At 29.9% G+C, this 24,913-nt stretch overlaps 2 protein-coding genes across 7 annotated transcripts in view; both read left to right on the forward strand.

Moving 5' to 3' along the window:
• The window catches only part of hdm (hold'em), a 38,649-nt gene extending 29,431 nt beyond the window's left edge, over window positions 1-9,218 (forward strand). For all 3 annotated transcript variants that reach the window (XM_067269378.1, XM_067269379.1, XM_067269380.1), the window contains 3 exons: window positions 5,812-6,004; window positions 6,087-6,173; window positions 8,664-9,218. In XM_067269378.1, the coding sequence (XP_067125479.1) occupies window positions 5,812-6,004; window positions 6,087-6,173; window positions 8,664-8,753 (370 nt within the window). In that variant the 3' untranslated portion in view covers window positions 8,754-9,218. The remainder of the gene's footprint in view (window positions 1-5,811; window positions 6,005-6,086; window positions 6,174-8,663) is intronic.
• A 4,869-nt stretch (window positions 9,219-14,087) lies between these two features.
• Window positions 14,088-24,913, forward strand: part of Rab40 (RAS oncogene family member Rab40) — a 45,362-nt gene continuing 34,536 nt past the window's right edge. For 2 of the 4 annotated variants that reach the window (XM_067269261.1, XM_067269264.1), the window contains exon 1: window positions 14,095-14,381. The gene's annotated coding sequence lies outside the window, so the exon portion shown is untranslated. Of the gene's footprint in view, window positions 14,386-24,913 lie in introns of all 4 variants that reach the window. The other 2 variants (XM_067269263.1, XM_067269262.1) reach the window with 2 other exon arrangements.

Raw genomic sequence — 24,913 nt, forward strand, 5'->3', positions numbered from 1 at the left:
TAAGATAAATTGTCGCCTGTATACCCAAAAATGTCCGAAAGCGATGCATGCCATTTTGTGTGACGTTTGAAAGGAATAGCCATAGGTATGAAGAAATACGCACAATTTATTGCATAAAATACATACTTATGTCAATACAGTTTGATAACATCACACAAAAAACAATGGAAAGGCAAACTGTCACACAGTGATAACAAGTTAATGTCGAGTATGTTTGAAAACTTGTTATCACTGTGTGACAGTTTGCCTTACGCTTGTGCGTGAGTACTGGGACAACATATGTGTTTATTGATTTAACTGTGTGGTTTGCATTTAACTGTGTTCTGATAATAGCATTTAACCTACTTTGGTATTCTTTAATTAATCTTTGGTTTATTTGTGTATGTTCTATTAGTTAGGCTTGTTGGAATCCTAAATACTTGTAAAACTCGCCCTCTTCCATGGATTCAATAACATCTCCATTTCCAGGTACAAAATTTTCTTTCTTTGAGACTCCATTTTTATGTTTTGTATCTGTCTAGGCCAAACTCCATTTGTATATCCTTGGAAAATGAAAATGCAATTTGTAGGAGTTGATGAAGTTGTTTTTGTGTGGATGCATAAAGTTTTGTCGTCTATGTACATGAAATGTGACAATTTGGGTTGTTTTTTATGTCTGATATTGTAACCATATTGTGTGTGGTTTAACATGTTAGATAATGGGTTCAGGGCTAAGCAGAACCAGAGGGGACTCAAGGAATCTCCTTGAAAAATTCCTCTCCTAATAAAGATTTGGTTTGTTTGTATGGAAGTGTTATGAACCCTGAGATGTAGTGTTGTTCTCCAGTGCTGCATAGTGTTTTGGAAGAATGCAATGAGTGATGGATGTATTTTGTACATGTGTAGAATATGTAGCAGCCAACTGTGTGGAACACTGTCAAATGCTTTTTTGTAGTCTATAGGGGAGGGTGGGGATGAAAGGGACAGCCTCTATAACTTGCTGCTAAATTACTTACGGAGCATAACTATTTCATGGATAGACGACACTAGTAGTCCATAGTTTTCACACGTTTGTAGGGTCCAATACATAGAGTTCAGGGTTTGGAATGCCCGGATGAGTAGAAAATGCATGCAAAAGTAAATTTTCTTCATTTCTTACATTTAGAGGTAAAATCTCAAACATAGTCATTGGATAATGTACTTAAATCGGGATAATTACTTTGAAACCTCTAGAATATGTTTATTTAATTGGTTTTAAATTATATTTCACTGTCAGAAAGTTAAGTTGTAGTTTTGGTTGTTTGAGGCCTGGCGGTTGAAAGGGACAGTAAAATAGGGAATAAATAGCACATGTCCCTTTCAACCCCATATTGACATTTTTTTGGCATGTTCTAATGCAAAATGTTTTTAATAGAAAAAAATGCCTAGAAAGTATAAGAAAAAGAAACAGAAAGAATGTGTGACACCAGAAGTGATTCAAGGGGCAATAATTGAAGTTGTTGAAAAAGAAGCATCAATCAGTGCCCATGGAATTGCAAAATCGCATTTGGCTAGACTCGTTTCAAAATATAAAAAAGACAATGCAGTGTATTCATCGCATGTGGGTAACAGGAACGTTTTTACTACAGAGCAGGAGGCAGAATTAACATCATATTTAAATGCAAGCATCATCAATGAATCACAGTTTAACGACACTGCAAATGAAGAAATTGGCTTTTCAATATGCAAAACTTGTACAATCAAATACAGTTCCTAAAACCTGGTTTACTAATAACCAAGCCAGTTTAGATTGCTTGCGAGGCTTTATGACCAGGAATAAGAATTTGTCTATAAGAACACCCGAAGCGACAAGTTTGGCCCGAAGTACAAGCTTCAATAAAACAAATGTCAGGAACTTTTTCAAGAATTTAGATGATGTTATGAAGAGATATGAATTCACTCCAGAGAGAATATACAATTGTGATGAAACAGGTTTCACTACTGTTCACAAACCCCCAAACGTCATTTCTAGAAAAGGGGAAAAGCAAGGCTTATGGTGAAAAGGGACAGTTAGTTACTGTTCTTTGTTTCGTAAGTGCAATGGGAAATGCATTGCCCCCTGCATTGGTATTCTTACCGATACTCCTGAAAAAGATAAAATTCAGCAAGCATTCAAGGAAAAAGAGGTGAAGAAGCAAAAGAACGAAGTCCAAAGAAAGGAGGACAAAATCTAAAAAGCAGCTGTTGCAACCTATTCCAGAAGAAACCAAAAGTGAAGATGAAGGATCTCAAAGCAGCTCTTCCTCAATGTCTGATGCAACATCGAGTGAGGGATCTGATATCGAAAACAGTGTCAAACACGTTCAGCCAATGATTTTGTTTTAGTCAGATTTACAAAAAAAGCTTTTGTTGTTTACTTTGTGGGAAAAGTTTTGAAGAAACTGAGTGATGAAGACTTGAAAGTCAAGTTTATGAAAAAAATATTGGGATGTTTCAAGTTTATATTTCCTGAGGATGATGATGTCAGTGATGTCACCATGGAAGATATAGTTTTAAAGCTACCCCATCCATCCCAAGCAGGAGAAACGGCAAGAGCAAACAAACAGTTTACATTTCCTATCGATTTCACCTCATATAGGCTGGGAGAGATTGCGAAAAACATTCTGTTGACCAAAGAAAGACGGTTTAATTATGTGATAGCCTACTGATTGTGATATTCTTTAGTTATTGTTCTTTGTTTGAAAAATTTGATATTCTTTGTTTGAAAAATATTGATAATCTTTAACTGTTTAAAATAAATGTGATGTCACATGATTCATATTATTAAAACTGTAATTTTTAAAAATTTTAGTCTCTAGCCTATTGCTTATCAGTTACAATGAAATTTGAAAACATTGAGATAACTAATTCCAAGTTTTACATTAAAACGCAGGTAGTCATCCCTTTCATCCCCGAGGGTGTCCCTTTCAACCCAGACATGGGAATGAAAGGGACACCTGGAGAGGTCTTTAAAAATATGAACATGTTCAACTACCAATATAATAGGATGAATCCCCAATATGGTCAGAATAAAGTAAAGGTCTAATGAATCTTTTGCACTAAAAATAAAACTGATTAGAAGTAAACTTTTTCAGTGAAAAATAAAAATACGAATTTTGTCCCTTTCATCCCCACCCTTCCCTATATGCCATGTGTATGTTTCTGTGTTGTTTGTGTGCTTTCTGTAGAATGACCAACTCCATGAATAACTGTTCTTTGCATCCCCTATGATTTCTACGCAACCTTTTTGTTGCTCCATAAGAATGTCGTGTTCTTCAACATGTTTGTATATTTTGTTTGCAATACAGAATGTCAATAATTTGTAGCATGTTGGAAGACATGTAATTGGTCTGTATTGTTTGGAGTCTGTGGTATTGTTGTTTTTAGGTTTCATGTGGGTGATGCCCTGATTAAGAAAATTTGGCATGTCTTGTGGATTGATGATGTGTGTTAGGTGTTTAGCTAGTTCCTGGTGCAGTGATGTAAACTTTTTGTACCAGAAATTATGAACGTTGTCTACACCAGGTGTCTTCCAGTTGTGTGTTCTATTAACAGTGTAGCAGATGTCGTGTATGTTTATTTCAGCACGGCATAGTTGATATGTTGTGAAAGTTTTTGTTTGCCTCCTCGATCCAGCCTGCATCAGCATTGTGTGTAACATCACTGGACCAAAGAGAAGACCAATAAGTTATGAGTTCTTCTGTTGATGTGCCACTGTGCTGTATATCAGTGTTTGTTCATTGTTTGTAAATAATTTATTTTGTTGTTTTCGTAGTGTACATGTTTTGTATCGTTTTAGTCTATGTGCTTTGGCAGCAAGTTTTTGTTTTAGTTTATCAATGTATTCTGTAATGCGTGTGTTGTGACATTCGTGTTTTGTGTGTGTTTTTATTTTCTTGAAAATGTTTTTGAGCTGTTTCCTTAATTTGGGTGTTATGTTGTTTTTAGTGTATTGTGTCAGCCTGCCTAATTGCTGTCTAATGTCATTTATTTGTGTTTCTATTCTTCTCTGCCAGGCAGGCTTGTGATAGAATTGTGTTTTCTGTGTATTTGTCTGCGATTGTACTTTCAGTCCATGGTGTGTCACTACTGTGACTGCCCCAGCATAAACTAATGTATGAATGTCTGAGAGTGTAAAAATTGAATGAATGTAGTGTGGTAGTAAGTGAGTGTTTACATAATTTAGTGTTTTTCCTACTTCCTTTGACGTGTTGATTTTTGGTATTCGTGGTCGTTGTGTGGGATCTGTGCCTGTATATTTAGTGAGTGTTTCCTGAAATATAAGTGAGAGCGTATTAACTAAATCCATGTCTATGTTATCAGTGATGGATGAGGAAGTGTCTGTAGTATCATTAGTGGTAATTGTTGTGTGTGTGTTATTATCAATGCTTGTTGCTGGGTTATCCTGACAGGTTACATGATCTTCATTAATGTTAGATGTTTCTGTCTGTTGATGTATTTGATCAGCAACCTGTTGTTTGATAAGTTCAAGTGTTGTTTGGGGAATAAAGTTGTTGTGTATAATTGTTCTTTTTTGATCAACAACCCTTTGTTCGGTCACAGTGAGGTGAGGATATTGTTGTGTGAATCTATGGTGTAGTTGTTGTCTGTACACTGTCATGTTTGTTTCAAGTTTTGTGATGATGTGGTAAGTATGGATGATAAACTCATTAATTTCTGATGTCCATTTCATCTGTTGGTGTGGTTTTTCAGCCTTTGTGGTCTGTGGATGCATTGCCACAGAAACACCAAGGCTAGGTTGGTTCCTCAAACTGGTCGAGGGCATTGCAATATCCATGCTTGGGCCAATGTTGCTTTTTCCACCGGTAACCAAGGGAGACTGTAGCCTATTTTTCGAACATGAGCCTCTGCCTAACCCATGAATACAGCTCTTGTTAACTCAAGCTGACCCTTAGACCTGGTTAATACCATGGTAATTATCTCCACAGAATGTGGATTTGGTCACTCTTAGCATCATTTCTCCCCCTAGACCTTACTGGCATAGGTGTTCTTACGAGGAGCTTATGCTCCAGCTGGCATTGCTCTATGGATCAGTAAAATTACTGGACTCTCCCACCTCGACCAAGTGGTGATCATGGGAGAGTTATTGTTATTTTTACTGTTTTATGCATTAATTACTGCATTTATTTGTGTTATTTTAGCTTATATTATGACTTTTTAAAATTAAAACATGCATTTTTGGGGTTTGGGAATGAATTAATTCATTTTACATTATTCCTTACGGGAAAAATTGTTTCGGAACTTGAACTTTCTGGAACTCAAACTCCCTCTAGGATCAAATTGAATTTCAGTTCTGAGGTACCACAGTACTACCATTATACAATATATATATGGTATGTATGTATGTATAAAATTTGCAATATTTAATAATAATTTATTTCCAAAAATATAAGTTATAGTAAAATAGTAATATAATCCTAGGTTAAAAAAACATATAATTTAATGTGAATTTTAAATTTTCCTATAAAAATATATAAGTTCTTAAATAACAGCAGTAGTTTATTTTGAACAAACCTATTGCAAGGATGGCATCTCTAGTTTCAGTTTTATTAGCAAAATGAAGGAAAGTAACACTGTTGTGTATAAACAAAACAGAGCATTGCATAGTCAAACTAGGCTGTCATTTTAAATGTATATAATTATTTTTAGTTGTTAAAATTTACTTTATAGTGATGAAAAGAACAATGAATTTTTAGCTTATTAAGCTGACAATTATTATATTTCATATTTTATTCTAAACTTCTCTTAATATTAAAATTTTTATTACTACAACTTATTTATTCTTTTTTATAGCGAACAATGTAAGCAACGTCTCGTATCCCAAGAAAGAAATTGCAATAATATGAAATGTAATATGGGAAATGGAACAGAACTAACTATAAATGAAGAAATATTTGATATTAACATATGGCTATCAGATTATTCTGGTACTTTGAAAAAATGTTTTCTAAATGATGAAATAGCTCAAAAACTCTTGAACTGTACTGTATGTAAATTTTTATTAATCAAATTTATTCAGTAACTTCTTGAATTATTTTTAATGCATATTCTAATTTTCATATTCTCAGGTGGAAGAGTATTCATATTTATCTGAAACTGAAAAAACTAATATGAAATGGAAATTCTTACTGGAATGGTGTAAAATTTATTTTAAGGTTTGTTTCTTATCATAAAAATGAAAATACAAATGAACAAAGCAATATAATTGTAAAGTTTTGTTCTTTATATTGACTTATTTTATAAATTAATTCCTAAATATTATTGTAAGAAATTTTAAAAAATTATTACTCTTAGAAAAGAAATTCAGAAATGTGTTTATGATCAAATTATATTTTTTATATCATCATATTCATTTGATAAAATTGAAATTATGATATATAAAATTTTACAGTTTCTCTAAAATTTCAAATAAAAGTTGATTTTACAAATAAAGAGTAAGAAACCAGTACAACACTATGTATTCACAAACAATTTTATGTATTTTCACAATATTTATTCAGCAGCTATCTGATTATAAAGTTGATGAATAAGAAATTTAACTACTCAGTCGGTAAAAATGGTTGCACTTAGGACAAAATTCCAACAAAATGATAAGCCTAATTTAAACTATATTGGAAGAAAATTAACTATTGCAATTTTGAAATGCACCTTGTACTAGTCAGAACTAAAAGAAACAGCACTACATAAAACAATGAAACAGTTTCTTGGTGCCAGGCCTGGACTTCAGAAATGGGCAAAAATAACACAAATAAATTAGTTTGCAACAATGATTAGAGTAACAAAGTCCAAAATAAGTGACTGTGTGTCAATAAAAACAGAAATTTATTGAAAATATTATGAATGGACTATGTACAAGATGTTAATGATAAAGCATGAAAATATATTAGCAATAATAAACAACACAAAGTTATAAAAACTATAATTAGTTCACAAAACTTTCCCAACAATTCTGGAACTTAAATCTAACTTAAAATTAATTATACATAAAAACTGACAAAGTAACTCAGAACTAGATTATTTATAAACAAAACAAAAACACTTATGATCTAAATCACCTAACCACCACATCAAATTTGACAGAAAATCCTTTTGTCAGTTAAACTCAGAACTTGCCTTGCTTGCAGGAGCTTCACCTTACTGTCTTCAGCTTCTCTGGGACAGCAAAGTGAAAGTTTTAATTCCACTTGGTGTGACATCATAATTGACTGCACTCTAACTCATTTATATATGCACAAACTAATACAATTATTTTTTCTTCACAATGTTTCAGTTATAATAGTCTTTCTAATCTTTCTAAAAAGGAAAGGTTCTGATTTTAAAAGTCGGTAACAAAAAGATTAAGAGCTAATTCTTTAACTCTACTGAGAGAGCACTTAATCTGAGATGCTGTTGATAGATTGGTGACATTGGCTTTACGAGTGTCAGTCATGTTAACAGTAAAATTCAAAACTAATTTTTTCAACATTAGTTTTGAATTTTATATAGGAAAGGTGTGAGTTTGTTGTTTAAACAAAATAAAACATCTCTAAAATAAATAGTAACAATAATTAAATAAAACCCCAAAAATAAAAATGATGTTTGGACTCAACTCCTTACAAATTAATAAACTAATTAAGTTTATTAATTTGAAATTTATAAAAAAATTTTACTTAAAAATAAGTATTGGATTTATCTAGTTAATCATGATGTAGCTTATTAGAATAATTTATGAATCCAGATTACTTGTAGTGCCTTATATTAAGCATTTTTTTTAAAAGAGAAGTCAAAATTTTAATCAAGAAAACATTACATAAAATAACAATGAGCTTGAAGAAATAAGAAAAAAAAAAGCTGTTTCAAATAAGAGCAATAACATTGAATATCAATATATGATGTTTGATGATAATGCTTTCTGTTCAAAATTTATCTTTGTTTTCAAATGTCTTTTGGCTTTATATTCTTAACATGTTTGTGTTGAAAGCAGTATTTGCATTCCTCATTTATGTGTATTTTTAATTTTTTTGAATGACTTTTTTTAAATTAAAAATTCTTATGATAAGAAAATGTTATTTATCATCTGAATCTAGCATTAGTGATATCACTTTACAATGCCTACGTACGGTACGTATTTCATGGTTAAATTCTTTAATAAATTTCTCATTTACATTTTCAATAAATTATTCATGGTATCATTTCTTCTATCCCAACATTAATTATCTTTGCAATTTAAACCTTGTACGTCAGTTAAATTATCAAAAATAAATGTTTATTCACTGAAAGTGGTACATATTGGTAGAAAGTTTCATTTTGAACTATATACCAAAAATAGTGTTTCTCATAAAAATGTAGTGAAACTATAGAATTATTTTATAGAAGCATTCATGTTGGATGATATATTCCATTTAATAAATTGGAAATATACATAATAATTTTATACAATAAATTAATTGTTATTTGACAATTCCTTGTCACATTTCAATAAGTCATGAAATATAGAGAAAATATGAAATTCATATAGAAATTAAATATCATTGAATTTCATTCTGAATATTATAATTATAATAGTTTATTATTAAAGTTTATTATTATTAGTTTATTATAATTTATATGATAATATATTTTAAATTTATTATATTATATTTTATGACAATATATATAATTTTTAGATAGTGGCATCATCATCTGGAAATCCATCATTTTACATCATTTCATGCCAAATTTCAAATGTTGATGAATTTGTTAAACACACAGTTTAAACTCCTGTTATTTATTTATTTCTATAAAAAGTTTTTAAAATTTCTATGTATATATTTCTTAAATGTTGAAATAAAATTGATTTTATAAGCAGTTTAAATTATAAAATCAATTTTATACAAAGGAAATACAGATATGGTGAAAAAGGATTTAGTCACAAACAAAAAGTGAAGATAGGAAGTGATTTTAAACATAAAATTTTCCTATTGTAATAACAACCCAAAATGAAAGAAGGACACATATCCTGCTTGTTATGATCATTCTGTTTTTTCTTGATAAAATAACCATAAGTGAAATTTTGAATATTTAAACCGAACAGATTTTTTCTGATTGTATTTTTGTTATTTTACTACGATTACCATTGTTTTTCAACTACCTCAAAGTTTCTATTTGTATTATAATAGTTCTTAAAATAAAAGATTTTTATTGTACTATAAATAAATGTTTTGAAAAAGTTTTATATCAAATACCTATATGATGAATGTTCTTTATTTCTTGTAGTAAATATATATGTATTTCCAGAAAAACTTAATAATGTCTTATTAAGTTTTTCTGGACTATGATGATAACAATTGCTACATTTTATAAATATTTAAAAATATATATTGGTTTTTAAAGTTTAAGTAAGATGAGAAAAATCCTATAGATCCCCTACTAATAGTGAACAAATTTCACAATTGTAATTAAATGATAATGCTGATTCACTTTGTTCCATAAAAATAAATTTTCTGTTACAAATATTTATTTATTTCTTTTTATTAAAACAGAATAAATAATAAGTTTAATACAGTAGAATCCCAATTATCCAAGATAATGGGGACCAGTGCTATCTCAGATAACTGAAAAACACAGATTAAATGGACGGCCAGGGCCATTTTGGATTTAAAATTAAAAATATAATTGATTTATATGGTATATCCTGTAGCCGAGTAATAAATAACAGAATCCCGAGAATCGCTCGGCTTTGATAAAAATTAAAAAGTTTATTAATTACAGTTAACACTGATAGTTTCCAAAGAAACAATTGTACACACTTACTAACTAAGAAAATACAAAGACACTTGGGACCACCCGTAACAATATCACCAATTGGTCCCCACGTACCGACAAAACAAAGGACTTATTCTAACTTATGTCTAGCTTAACTATAGTTTAACTAAATTTACAAAGTAGAGGGCTCTAGAGCAAGATAAGGTTGATAAGAATTATACAGGAATTGTCAGAACGAAAAAGTTCAAAGGGGTGACTGGCAATAATAATAAAAAAAAACCTCGGATCCGTTCCTTAATAATTGTCTTTGTTACGTGCTCGTCCTGCTTTCCTCTCTCCCCGAAAAATCCTTCTTCCTTTCGTTCCAATCTCCCTCTCTCCTCTGCCAGTAACCCCCCGACCGATCGGGTTTCACCCCCTTTTGTTTTATTACAGTTCAGACCACATGGGTCAACTAACTACAGTGTGGTTAAGTAAACAGAAGCCGGAAGTACAGTTTTTACCACAGGAAGATAGTATAAAGAAAGTAAAGAAAAGAAAAATAAATAACAAGGCTTAATAAAGCCACAATACCTTTTAAGTCTCTTTTTATATCTTATTGAATTTAATCATATATAAGTAGGGTTGCCAGATTTTTGAATATCATAACCGAGACAAAAGGTCTGCATAGCTCACTTTCCCACCCTGAAAAATCCAAGAAAAATTAGTTTAAAAAACATATTTTAATGGTATTTTCAACCAGAATAAAAATCATTTGAGGGCTTCCTAGCTTTCCCAATGCACAACATAATGAACAGCAGCTTTAAAGAACTAGTTATCACACTGAACAAACTAAAGTTTTATTAATATAATAATAACTGTAATAGTTAGATTTAGTTTAATAATTAATTAATAATAGCAAAACAAATGCAATTTCCAGGATTTTTTCTCTAGTTTACCAGAATATTCGACTATCCCGTAACCTTTTCTCGGACACGGGGATTCGAGGCCCCAAATCGGGGCAATCCCAGAAAAGCAGGACTTGTGGCAACTCTATATATAAGAACAATTTTTACATAATCTATTATACAGTTAATGTGTACAATAGTTTTAAGAATAATGTGTTGTTGTTGTAGTTAAATTTTAATATGAATGGTTTATCTCACATTCAAGTTAAATGATAAAAGATAACAGAAACAAATCATTTTGTAATACGTTATTGTTTTAAAGTTTCTTTTACAAACTACCGTATATTATAAGAAAAGTGAAGAATTTAATGACTTGTATCATCTTTCTGTTTTATCATCTGAATCTAGCATTAGTGATTACCACTTTACAGTGCCTAAGTACAGAATATATTTCATGGTTAAATTCTTCAATAAATTTCACATTTATTTTTTTCAATAAATTAACGGGATGATCGGTTAACGAACATAATTCTTTCCAAGATCGTGTTCACTATCTGAATTTTTCATTAACCAATTATCAATTTACAATAGATTTTTGTGGGAATTTGATTAATTCATTCTGGTAGACCCCAAGAAATAAATACATAAATTATATATTTTCTTACTACGATTATTTATATGTAATAACAAACTAAAAGCAATCCCTCCATTTTTGCATAGATGGCACATCTTTGTTTCTCAGATGCGACTTTTGTTTCTCCTTTATCTGCTCGAGTCTTTTTGATTATATCTTTCTTAGCTAAGATTGTACCTACCGTAGACCCGTCGAAATCATCTGCATACAATATCAGACATCTGCCCACTCTCTACCTTGGCTATTATCTCTTGCTTAGTTTCTATAGTGAACACAGTTCTTGACACTTCACTCTTTTTAGGCCCCATAATATTATCAGTTTTTTAAATAAAAAGTTCAGAAAAGCGCTTTAAAAATTCAGAGAACAGAAATTAATTAGTGCAAAAAAGGTTATGTATAGAAGTGTAAAAGTCTCATTCCATAAACCGTGCATAGGTGCCATTAAAATATAGTTTTACAAATCTTAAATGCAGCGTCACTTCTCGTGTTTGTTCCGTCGGGCGTTCGTTATCCGAACACGCGTCTGTCGTCCAAACGTAAAAATCTTTTGCGAAAGCGTTCGTCGTCCGATTTGTTTGCAGTCCAAACCGTTTGTTAACCGATCACCCACCGTATTGTGTTCACTTAGAGGTTCGCCTCGGTTAATTGGGATTCTGCCGTACCATAATAGTCTGATAGGCAATAATAATATGCTCTTTAATGACACCAAACTTAGATTAAGAATAAACCAAACTGTTTTTTTAGAATTAAAGTTGTTTATTTGCAGAGATTGTTTTAATTACAAACAAGTATTTTTGACATACAAAAATGTCAAAAGTATTTGTTTGTAATTTTAAAAAATCTTTGCAAGTAAGCAATTTTAATGCCAAAAGACAGTTTTCGGTTGATTTTCTATGAAATCTTTTTATTATTCAAATACAGATACCTTCTCTACCTTCTTTACACAGTATAAATTCATTCTTTTTGATTTTAAGAAGTTAAATTGTGCAAAAAACAAGAAGGTTTTTGCACAATATTAAAAATAAGAAACGAGCAAAACAAATGATCATTCATTACACTCATCTTTTGCTTACAAGCAAAGTTCAGATTAATGAAAGGATCAGAATAGCTGCCAATTACACATATATTGAATGAAGTGCAGAAGTTTTAACTGCATTTGTATACAGATAAATTCAAAAAAAATAAATACTCGAGAGATTTTAGGAGTTGGAATGAATCCTAAAATCTCTCAAGCATATGTTTTTTGAATTTATAATCTATTTCAAATGGAGTCATTAGTACCACAACAGATTTTACAATTGTTTGCATAATAATTACATAAATTAGAACTATTTGGAAATTTTTTCTTATATTTTACTTTTATATGTGACATGTTCAAATTCATTTCGAGCGTTATATTTGAGCCATTTCTTTGAAAGCGGAACAGACTACGTAAGACGAAACTTAGGTCGGTAGTCTCGGCAGAGGTCGTCCTTTGGAAAATTTCCACGTACGTTTAAAGTGGCGTAAGTTCGTTTTTCGTCGTTTCAAGATACAGAGTATAATAATTTTGTTTTTAGGCCGAAATTTGAAAAAATTATAGACCTATAAATTCCACCGTCTTCTGTCTTTCCTTAATTCGGAGAATGGAGTTAGACGGATAAAAGACGAGACCAGAAACGGAAACCTTAGAGGCAGGAGACCCCCGATTAACTATATACGAACTTCTGACGAAACAAGTTTGGTGATAATTAGTCAATTACCGTCCAAAAATTTTCCCCAAAAAAGGTGTTAGATAGACGACTGGCACGACTCTATCGTTAAAAGAAAAGTACGACGTACAGAGTCGAGCCGTTACTAATTTCGGGTGGAGAGCACATATATTAACTTAATAAATAAATTAAAAATTGTAGCCTGGCATTGTGACGATATCAGAATAAATTGATTTCTTCATACAAAATGAATCATTTATACAAAATCAGAGTTAGTGTGTTTTGCTTATTGATTTTATCTTTTGAAGAGTTTCTTTATCTTATTAAAAATGTTAGAACAGAGAACACTAATGTCACTTCAGATTATTTCAAAGTTTAAATCAAACATTTAAGACTGTACGCATTACATTTTCGTGTACAATACACAGAATTACATGTACAGTACAGTACATAACGTGGATATGTAATGCATGCATCCAGTTTACAGTACTATGTAGTACTGTTTGACATAGTACCATATATATATATATATATATACATACAATACTCTATCAGTATTAGCGAGGTTGAGGCCGAAGTTTTAAACGCGAAAACGTGTACTGTACGCCGGACGTTCGGCGCCGCTTTCCCGTAAGCCTAGAAGTTTGACAATGGTGTTTGGAATGTCGGTGGAATCGCGCTCGACATTCCAAACGCCATTGCCAAACTTCAGGGCTTACGGGAAAGCGGCGCCGAACGTCCGGCGTACAGTACACGTTTTCGCGTTTAAAACTTCGGCCTCAACCTCGCCATTCATTATCTCCTTTGATAAGACCACCCTCGAGATGACCAGTTTACCCAAGTTTTAAAGCTGTCGTGTTAAAGAGATTTTTACTGTAAATATTTATTGATAGAGTTTAAAAAAATATTCTTTAATTTTGTCGGTTAGGTATCAATTTTTGTTGCATGGCCGAGAGGTTAATATGGCAGCCCGTCAATGGAGGATCCGGGACGATCTATAAAACAATCATTAAAAATATCTGTTTTATAAAATTAAATTTATTTTTCAATTACTTTGTTTCGAAGTCGATAAAATAACTAAAATAAGTTAATTAAAAAAAAAAATGGAGCTAACAGCGATTACGCCGTTGGAGGCGCTGCGTACGTCGTCCAGCATGGATGATCTGTAATCGAGGAGAGAGTCAGAAGTTTATGGCGAAGGCAACAAATCAAGTATGTGACAACACTCCAGCAATTGTAATTTGGGTTAATTGCGTTTCCAAATGGTTATTTGACGGATAATTATTATTAAACGATTAAAATATCGAGTGAAATATATAAAGCAGTTATATCGAAGGATCTTGTTTGCGAATTATTTACTTCGATTATTTACGATAAATTTGTCGACGCTTTTTTTTATCTTCTGGGATCGACACTTCGTAAAATAAAGCAAGTAATCCATTTTTTAATATACTTTTTCTATATTAAATAGTTTATTAATAATCATTTTAAGATTATTTATTATCGTGTTTGTCTGTTCGACGGTTGAAACCATTTGTATTAATGTATTAATTGATTGTCTCGTTGTTAAATTTTATAATTTCTGACTTTATCAAATGTATAATGATTTAAACATACGTAAGTAAAAGTAATGGAATTTTTGTTGGTTAATATAAATAAAATATTTGGAAAATCTGATTATGATACAGATATTACTGTAAAGAACATAGATTTAACTACTAATATTGAGAGAGAATTATTTTATTAATTCTGATCCGGATTGACGGACGAACCGTCGGTGCCGAGGGCCACGGGGTGTAGAGCCGGGTGCCGGCCGAAACGCTAACGTCTGTGGTTCGTTTTTGTCGATTTTTAATAAATTTGATGTCGGGCGACGGAAAAATAGTCTGCCCGACACGATGGTAATTCCCGAATACTCGAATACTACCACGGAATTTTTTAGTATAATATCTACCTTTTAAAATATTAAAATAATAAATATAACTACATATATATACGTATATAAAAGAATTTGTAGTTTATACACTGTATCTAATAAATACAATTAATAATTATATCAAATATAATTTGAATTTCTCCTATACTAATATTCGAATTATTTATTTAATTTTCGGTGATTACGTCTATAAAAATTAAAACCGAATGGGATATATTTACATTTTATATACTATTTAGTAAATAACAACACGATTAATCGTTATTGCTTGATCGTGCTATAATTCGTGGTGTAAAGGTAATATAATAGTTCCTTTTAAATACTCCAATATCATTATTTAATTGTCATTTTATCTTATATACCGAGTATATATTCCTCTTCGTACTCGTCGATATTATATCTTCGTATATATGTACGAAGACAATTAAATAATGATATTGGAATATTTAAAAGAAACTATTATATTATCTTTACACCATGAATTATAGCATGATTAAGCAATTATGATTAATCGTGTTATTTATTAAATGGGATATATTTACATTTTATATACTATTTGGTTTTAATTTTTATAGATTTAATTGCCGAAAATTAAATAAATAATTTGAATATTAGTATACGAGAAATTCAGATTATATTTGATATAATTATTCGTCTGATTTATTAGATATAGTGTACAAATTACAGATTCTTTTATCTAAATAAAAAACTTACACAATTCGTATTTAAATACATAGATGATGCAATCGGTACTGATTGTATTTATAAATTCCAAAATATTTTATTGTTCGTTATAAGAGGGAATAATAATTATTTACTATGTAATATTGTAAAATTAATTACTGTATTTTTATCTATTAATATAATAAAAATTAAACTGTAATTGTGATTCATTTTAATAACCATTCATGATTAAAGTGGTTTTCATTTAGTGATAAATAATTATTTAATATTAATTTTTATTAGAATAAATAATATTAATGGTTGTCTTATGTTGAATACCAAGTATAAATATTTGGTATTTGAAATAGGAGGATCACTGATACTTAAGCATATGAATATCCAACCTTTATATAAATATATGAATACTTCAGTTTGTAAATAGTGAAAATACCTGTTATAATAAATAATGTTATATAAATTGAAAATTCAATAATTATTTCATTGATAACAATCAGCTCTTCTTAAATTATATTGATCTATTGTTTACAGTTGTGAGTGGTTGTGTTTTAAAATTGTTTACTTTAATACATGGTAGATGGAATAATATGAAACTTCAATTGAAAATAGTATTGTATTTATCCAAATATAAGGCAATTCCTGTTTTTGGAACTCATTTTCAGGAAAAAAGGTACATTTCGTGATGTCAATCAAAAGTTATTTGATGGCAGAATCTGTTACATTTTGGTAATTAAATGGCAATAACTTAAAAATTTCTTCCTGGAGACTGGTGATGAATATTCAAACAGAGTGAGTGCAGAAATGCCTGTAAATGGTGTCTCATTTTCAAATAAAGTTATGGAAAAAGTTTCCTGAACATAATTTGCATGGCATTTTTATAATACCAAAATTGGTAAAAAAAAAAAAATGTGCCTTATATTTGGATAAATACAGTACATAGTATAATAGATTAAATATATTGTCAGAAAATTAAAAAAATATTATCAATTTTCATAATCTGTTGAAAGCATGGCAAAGAAGTTGATTGTGTTATCATTTTTGGCCAATTGTGGATAACAGTCTTTGATAATTTGATCATTTGATTGATAATATAGTCTGTTAAAATGTGAAAAAAATGTAATTTTTATGGGAATATTAATTTTATATTGTTAATTCTGTGTTCTGTGGGATAATGTGTGGTTGTCTTTTGCTGTGGAGCCTGTGCTACAATATATTGCAGCACAGTGAAAAGCAAATGCATTGATACTGAGCAAAACACACAAGGAAGTACTGTACAAGGTGCACTGTATGGATGATCTTAGCTAGATTTTATAATTTTAAAAATAGTTATGCTATGCCCTTACAATTTCAGTTTATGCCAAATAAGTGCAACAAGAAAGAGCTAAACTTATTTCCACAATAAATGGGATATAAAATACTTTTTTGTTTTAGAAAAGGATAAACACTGCTTTTAAATTTATATCACTTTTATCAAAAATAATGTAATTTGGATAATTATAATGCCATAAATAATTATAACGGTATATTTTGCATCATACTTTTATAAGATCTAACAAATTTTTGTTGGTTTTATTTATTTATCTGTAAATTCTTAATGCACATTCCTAAATCAATGAAGATTTAGAGGGCTACCTTTCAGAAATGTGCATTAAAAGTGACAGTTTTACATTACTGTAGACGTGGCAATACTTAGATGTGTCTCATTCTTTATTCTCTTAAGGCTTAAGGATGGTAATTACAAGATTTTACATTAATTTTATTTTGTTTTATTTTCCTGTAATAATTTTGAATGTGTGTTCTGCATGCTGTGTGGAAACGGTCCTTTTAAATCATGCTAAGAACTTTTTAAATTTTACATTGATGAAACATTCCTTTCAAATTATGTCATGCTGTCAACGGAATGTTTAAGAACATTTTTAATTTTACAGATTTAATTGATTTCAATAGAACGGCTGTGTAATGTGATGAAGACCCCTAAATGGGGCCAGAAATATTTGTGTGTTTATTGAATCATGTGCTGGAGTAAGTACAGAGGTTTTAGTTGACGTATTGACTGTTGTTACTTGCCAACAATTGACAATTGCGAAGATGATGTTTTAAAGGTGTTCGTGATGGTTGAAAAAGAAAATCGAGACAGTTAAGTGCTCAAAACAAACAACACAAAACAAATTTTTCAGTTTTACATCTACAGGGTAATTGTAAATGGAGGACACAATGTCTTGTAAGCCTATACTACTGTTTAACGCACTGTATTTTCCTAATTGTGGTTTTGTGAATTTTTTTCCAACTTTGCTTTAGTCATCATATCGGATAACTCGACACATTTCCACTTCCCCTTGGGATGTCGACTTATGCGGACTCGACTGTATTTCTGTTCTTTGTTGTTCAAAGTTGTAACTGAAGAAACCCATTTACATTGGGTAAAAATACTCTTAAGAAATACTTTTAAAAAGTATTTGTTTGTATTTTTCGTGACAAGAAGAAATTAAATTTGTTTAATGTTGACACAACTGTGGAAACTCCATACGCTGGTATTCACCCAGCAGAATGGTGCAAGTTTAGAAAAACGAACATTTTTGGTCTTCTAAGACCTGCTTCAGGTCACAGATTTCAAATAGAACATCCAATGTTTTAGTATTTAAATTTGTCAGATGCAGAAGAATTTATACAAAAATTTGTATGTAAAATGTTTTAAAATCGACCAATAGGATACATCCACATGTAGAAATTGTAAAGCGGTTTACGTAATGATATATTAAATAGGGCCTGCTATGCTTGTGAAATGTGCCTCTCTTCTTTAAAAGTTATACATTTTTCTTGTCTTTCTGCTTGAAAAATCTCTAGCCCTTCCAGTACTTTGAGTCGGTCTATGTTTGTTGTTCTAAGCTCTGTCGTAGTCACTCGGGTCTTTTTCATTTCTGAGCATTTTAAACATGTGGGGATTACATCTGTATGTTAATCTTGTGTCCACATACAATGCTATTTCCTTATACAGTAGAGCATCGATTATATGAATACCGATCAACCAAAACATCGGTTAACCGAAAGCATTTCAGTCAGCAAATTCACATTTCCAGTGCTGCAGCACTCTCCCCCTCCCTGCCAACCTAAACTGTAGGCCTACTTTAATGTACTACTTCATGTAAGATATGCATTTGTAAAACGTGTGATACAAAATATATACAGAACAGTTTTGTATTTAAATATTTTTTTGTAAATGATCAGTTATCTGAACAACTCCAGTCCCAAATTGTTTCAGATAATTAATGCTGCTCTACTGTATATATTATGCATTTAATGATCATAAGCCACCACAATATTACAGCAAAATTTAGTTTCTCATAGTGCTGGGTTATCTACAGGAGCATCTTTGGGTGTGCTGTTTGGTTGTGTTTCTTTCGTTTCCTGTCTATGGGCTAATTTATGTCAAGTCCTGTAGTAGTCATGCATAGTAGTGATGTCTGTGATGCAACCCATCTCCTTCTTAGTATCATCCATAATACCGCAATGAGAATAGGCTCTCTTCGTAAGTGAAAGACACTACTTTGTAGTTAAATGGATCAGTGGAGTCGACCGATATGTTCAAAGGAATAAAGTCTGATTTCTAATAGATCTTTGTGTCAAAACGCTTGCCATTGAAAAAACCGTATCACCCATAAATAGTGATTTGTGACAGGAATTTAGGAAGATCCTTGTCTTTTAATTGTCATATAACCATTTCGCATAGGTTACCAGACAATGGGTTACCCATGGAGACCCCTCTTTTTTGTATGTAGACGGCAGTATCCAATCAGATATTAATGTTAGGGTAACATATGTAGAATACGTTGACAAGAATAATATATAGTTGCACTATTTCAATTTTTAAATTCTTAGTCAAAGTATTTTTATTCTAATTAGAAAGCTAACTTTTAATTTTTTAATATAAAAATAGAAAGAGTTTTATTAAAACTTGCATATTAATAGTTACAGATAAAAAATAACACTTTATTCCTGCATGAGACTTAATTACAGATAATTCATAATCTTGGAATAATTACTATTTGTTTGTATTGATAATCTAAAATATCAAAGTAAATAAATGTTAATTTATCAGATATGCTTTCTTTGGGGACAAATTCCAGGAAAATGTTGCCACGTCAAATAGAAATGACTGCAAAATAAAAGCATCATTAAGCCTGATAGAGAATTTTAAAGCTGATATTTCTATATATATGTATCAGATCAAATATCTGGCAAGTTTGGAATCAGAAGTGGTCTACATTTCTGGATTTTCCAGTTTTCTAGACATAGGCTAAATGTATACTTAAAATATAAAATAAATAACAGAAAGTAAAAAATTAAATTGTATTTAAGACACTGTAACTGATATCATGTAACACATATGCTGTGGAAATTAAAAACAGAATGTCTGTATGGCAAACTACAGCTGTACTATAGCCCATCCAATTCAAAATTAACCAGCTTCAAAATAGTTGGTTTTCTGTAATTCAGATTTCTGGAAGCCAGATATTTGGTCTAATACTGTATATCGTAAATGTCAAATATGGATAATGCATTATATTTTTCAGTCTTTCTATAACTTAGTTTTTAATATAATTGTTTGTTTTTGTATAAAATAAATGATAAGAAAAAGCTTCCTATCTGAAAAAAATGTGACTAAATATTTTAAAATATAGAAATTTACTCAATCATTAAAGTTAGCTTATTTTTGTCAAAATCATTTTAAAGCTGGAGCATTCAGTGATATTATATATGATGCTGCATTTAAAAATTTTCTAGAAAGCCAAAGATTACACAAGAAAACTAGTTAAATCATTTTGCAACACCCTATATCTTAAATATTCTAGCCAGTTTATCGTAATTTAACAAATAGATATTAGTGTTGCAATCTTAAGGAAAAATAAAGATTTTTTTTAAAAATCAGAATAATTCAGTAATAATTAACTATACGACAGTTGTATTATAAAGTTTATTATTTATTTATTAAAGAAAATAACTATCAAAACATCAAAAAACGTCAACTTTGAATATAAAGTTGTTTTGATACTATAAATTTTATATTCAAAGAAAAATCTAGACAAAAATAAAATGATTAGCTCCAGGTAAGAATTAAATTATGTTTTGGTAACAGGAAGTAGAACATTCCTACTTTTTACTGGGACTTAAGGAAATTTTATTGCTAAATAATAATAATAATAATGAAATTAATTACTTGATTATTATACTTAAATTATTTTAAATTTATCTTTATGGTTAGAAGTTTCTTCGTAAAAAGTTTTATTACCGAAATGTATTTTTTAAATAATTATCACATTTTAAAAGTGAAAATATTACTATCATTAATATTTTTGAGTGAAGACTACGGTCTAATAAAAATGAATAACGAACCTACTGGAACTGGTATAATAAAGAGAAAACAACACCTTTCTTAAATTCCAGCAAACGTTTAACTATATAAGAACGTTTTCAACTGATTTCATCAGTCTTCTTCAGTTACTCGAACAAAAAAAGAAGAAAGAACCAAATTCAAATTTACAAAATCACGAGAATGGAAAGAATTCTCGTGATTGCGCAGACTATGCAAAAACGATGTACCGATAAACGGTAAAAAATGCAAGTTTTTGACAAAAAATGCAGATTCTTGACAATACGGTCTAATATTTATTTATCGTATCCAGTCGATTTTCATTATTTACTCGTATATATTATAGAATTTTCGTGTTTAATTTTGATTTGCTTTTATATAGAAAATTGAAAATTTTTTTAAGATAAAATATGTATTTTATATATTAGATATCTGATACAATTTATAGATAATATAATTTTATCTATTGTGTATTTATATTTTTTTACAATATATAAAATATTTAAATAATTATCCATATTCTAGCCAAGAATATAACCTATATATTCCAAGTTTAATTTATTACCATATTTATATAAGTATAAATATGGTAATAATCTTGATGCATAAAAATCCATCAATTATTTTAACAATTCAGATAGTTTAACAAACAATAGAGCTACTTGATCTAAGGAATCTTCCAAATATCTTAAGACCTACAAATAGACTTCTGGAGAATGTAGTCTATAAATGTAGCCATCTCAATGTCTACCCAGTGCTCCACACTTTAATGGTTATATCTAGAGATTTTTTTGTATTTTGCAATAAAATGAAAAGTGTAGATTAGATAGAGCTCTCAGTTTTATTTTTAGTCTTATTTGGAAAAATATGATTCAGAATTAAATAGTAAAATACAATGAAATTTGCATTATAAAACAAATATTTATTTTTGTTGATAAACAAGATTAAATATATAAATTAATGTAAGTTTTTGGTTTTGGTTTTGCTGCATAACAGGAATGAATCACGTACTATAATTTGAATTAATTTAACAAATATTTTGATCACTAAAGGTAGATTGTGTTGCCATCTTATATTAATTCAGTTAATAAAGAATTTGATAAGTAAATTCTAATGTAATAGTAGCCCACAAATTCCATCTGCAGTTTGGTTTATAGGATTGGGCAATCATTTTTCATTTTTATATGGAAAGGTGATATCAGAAAACACTTGTCTTGGAAACTCATGCAATTTGCAGTGAAATAACGATTACAATGGGTGATTGGTTAACGAACAGACGGCGAACAAATCGGACAGCCAACACTTTTGTGAAAGATTTTTATGTTCGGACGATGAACGTTTCCCAAACACAAGAAGCGATGCTGCGTTTATAATTTGTAAAAATATATTTTAATGGCATCTATGAATGGTTTATGGAATGAGACTTTCACAGTTGTATACATAACCTTTTTGCACTAGTTACAAAAATTTAGAGAACAGAAATGAAGTGCTTTTTTGAACTTTTTATTTAAGAAAACTGATGATATTATGGGGCCCGAAAAGAGCGGAGTGTCAAGAACTGTATTCACTATAGAAACTAAGCAAGAGATAATAGCCAAGGTAGAGAGTGGGAAGATGTCTGATGTTGCCAGGCAGAATGGTCTCAACAGGTCACAATCTTAGCTAAGAAAGATATAATGAAAAAGACAAGCAGATAGATGTTATTTTCTTTACTCTTAAGAAACAAACATGTGCCATCCATGAAAAAATGGAGAGATTGCTTTTAGTTTGTTATTAGATCTAAATAAATATAGTAAGAAACTATGTAATTTATTTATTTATTTTTTGGGGTCTCCAGAAGGAATTAATCAAAATACCATAAAAATCTATGGTAAATTGATAATCGATTAACAAACAATTCGGGTAGCAAACATTGTCTTGGAACAAATTATGTTCGTTAACTGATCACCCACCGTATAACGAGATGATTGTTTGAAGTGAATAATGTTGAAAATTTTATTGGATTAAAATTTGTGTTAATATTATGCTGTAACTACATTCAGATGTCTGTAGTTTCCATGCCTAAAAGTTGTAAAGACAGTTTTCAAAATATGATCTAGATATTAATGACAAACATAAATTGACAGCAGCTAATATAAATATAACGATACATTCATTGCTATACACTATGATTGTATTTCACTTACAATAAATTTAAAAGAAATTTAGCCATCAAATATTTTCATATAACAGTAACATCATAATTGTGATTTAAGATTTTTCTTAAAAAAATAATATGTATTTGAAATGTTAATTCATTTTTTATATTATCACTTATGGTATGCATTTCAATATATCAATAATACCAGTAGTTTATTTGTTGTTTTGTATTCAGTCACTTAACTGAAGTGACTATGTATAGGACATCCTGGATGCATCTTAATTTTCATGATAAATAGATTACCTCTCTCTGCAATCCTGACCAAAATTGTCATGTAAGAAGTTTTGTAAAAAAATTCATCAAGCAACTATATTTTGCTTCAGAAATAGAACACAGTTAAAATTTAGTATTAAATATGTGTTTCACTGTAGTCTAAACATTTCTGAGAAAGCATAGACATATTCTGTTGTATTGTTGAGGCAAAAATGTAACAACTCCATATCTCATAATTTCAATTAGCAAAATTATAAAATTAAAAATTTCAAAATATCCATAAGTAGAATAATTTGAAAATAGTTCTATTTTTAAATATCTCTGCTTCCTTGCAAATAATTCTCACATGTTTCAAAGTAGGATCTCTCATTTTTTGAACATTATTTTCAGTTTGACTAATAAGATCAATAGCTTCAGAATTCCATTCCATTTTCTTTGTCATACCTTCTACGGCTAAAGCCGTAGAATGGAAAAAGCAGTGAAAATATACTTTAATGAGATTATCACATTAAAATGATGCTGTCTGCATGTTTTGTGACAGAAAGTGGTAATCAGATTTATGAGTTGAATTGTGAATGAGATTTGTATAGTGCACTAATGGAGTTATGTAGAATGTTCAGAAGTAGCAGAGGAATTTACTTGTTCTTTTTGAAAATGAACATTCTCATTCCTCTGTGAATGTTTAAGTAAATCATTTTAAGCTATAATTTGTTCTGTTTTTCTTTTTTTTCCCATAAATTTTTTTTATATATTTGGAGGTCTTAATTTGGATCACTTTTTTCAAACAGCCATTTTTGACATGGTTTGCTAAATTCAAAAATGCTCTTTACAAACATTTTTTCATTACATCTAACAAAGGGTATTCTTGAACAACTAACCAAAGAATGTTTTTGTTTTAAAAAGCTATTTTAGCTTTAACATTATTAAAGGTAATAAAGGTAAAACAACTGGGGCATCTGACTTTGGTGCAGTTCATATTAGCAATATTTAAAATAAATGTATTTACATTAAAGGTATTATCTATAACAGGGGTGGCCAACTTTTGTGCACGTAAGATCTACTTTTTATTGTAAAAATGTGTCGCGATCGACTTGTTGTCATAGGCGTAGTCTAAGTGGGGAGGGGGAAGTGCGAAATACATATTATGTTTATACACCGTGTTTCGGTACGAAGTGCACCGCTTACGAGTCGAGTCATAACTGCATGCATACAGTTGCCAATCGACTTGTTGGCCACCCCCGATCTATAAGATAGGTAGAAAAATTTTTATTAATAACGTAAGATAACTTTTCAATTGAATACAATAAAATTTTACCAAAAGATTATTTTAGAGTTTTATCTTATTTGATCCATTTTCAGTTTTAATCTATTGTTGTTAATTGTCAGAAAATATTGTGTTACAGTGATTTTTATGTACTTACCACAAAATCAAAGGACTACTTAATGTATTTTTTTTATGTTTAAAAATAGAAGAAATTAATTGCAAAATTTATTTATTTGTAATTTTTATAAAATTTTAAATAAATTAAAATTTAGAAAAAGTTTATGTAATTACTCAGTAA

The sequence above is a fragment of the Centruroides vittatus genome, unplaced genomic scaffold (assembly GCF_030686945.1).
Source record: "Centruroides vittatus isolate TY-2023 unplaced genomic scaffold, ASM3068694v2 contig_349, whole genome shotgun sequence".
In the NCBI taxonomy this organism is placed as follows: Eukaryota; Metazoa; Arthropoda; class Arachnida; order Scorpiones; family Buthidae; genus Centruroides; species Centruroides vittatus.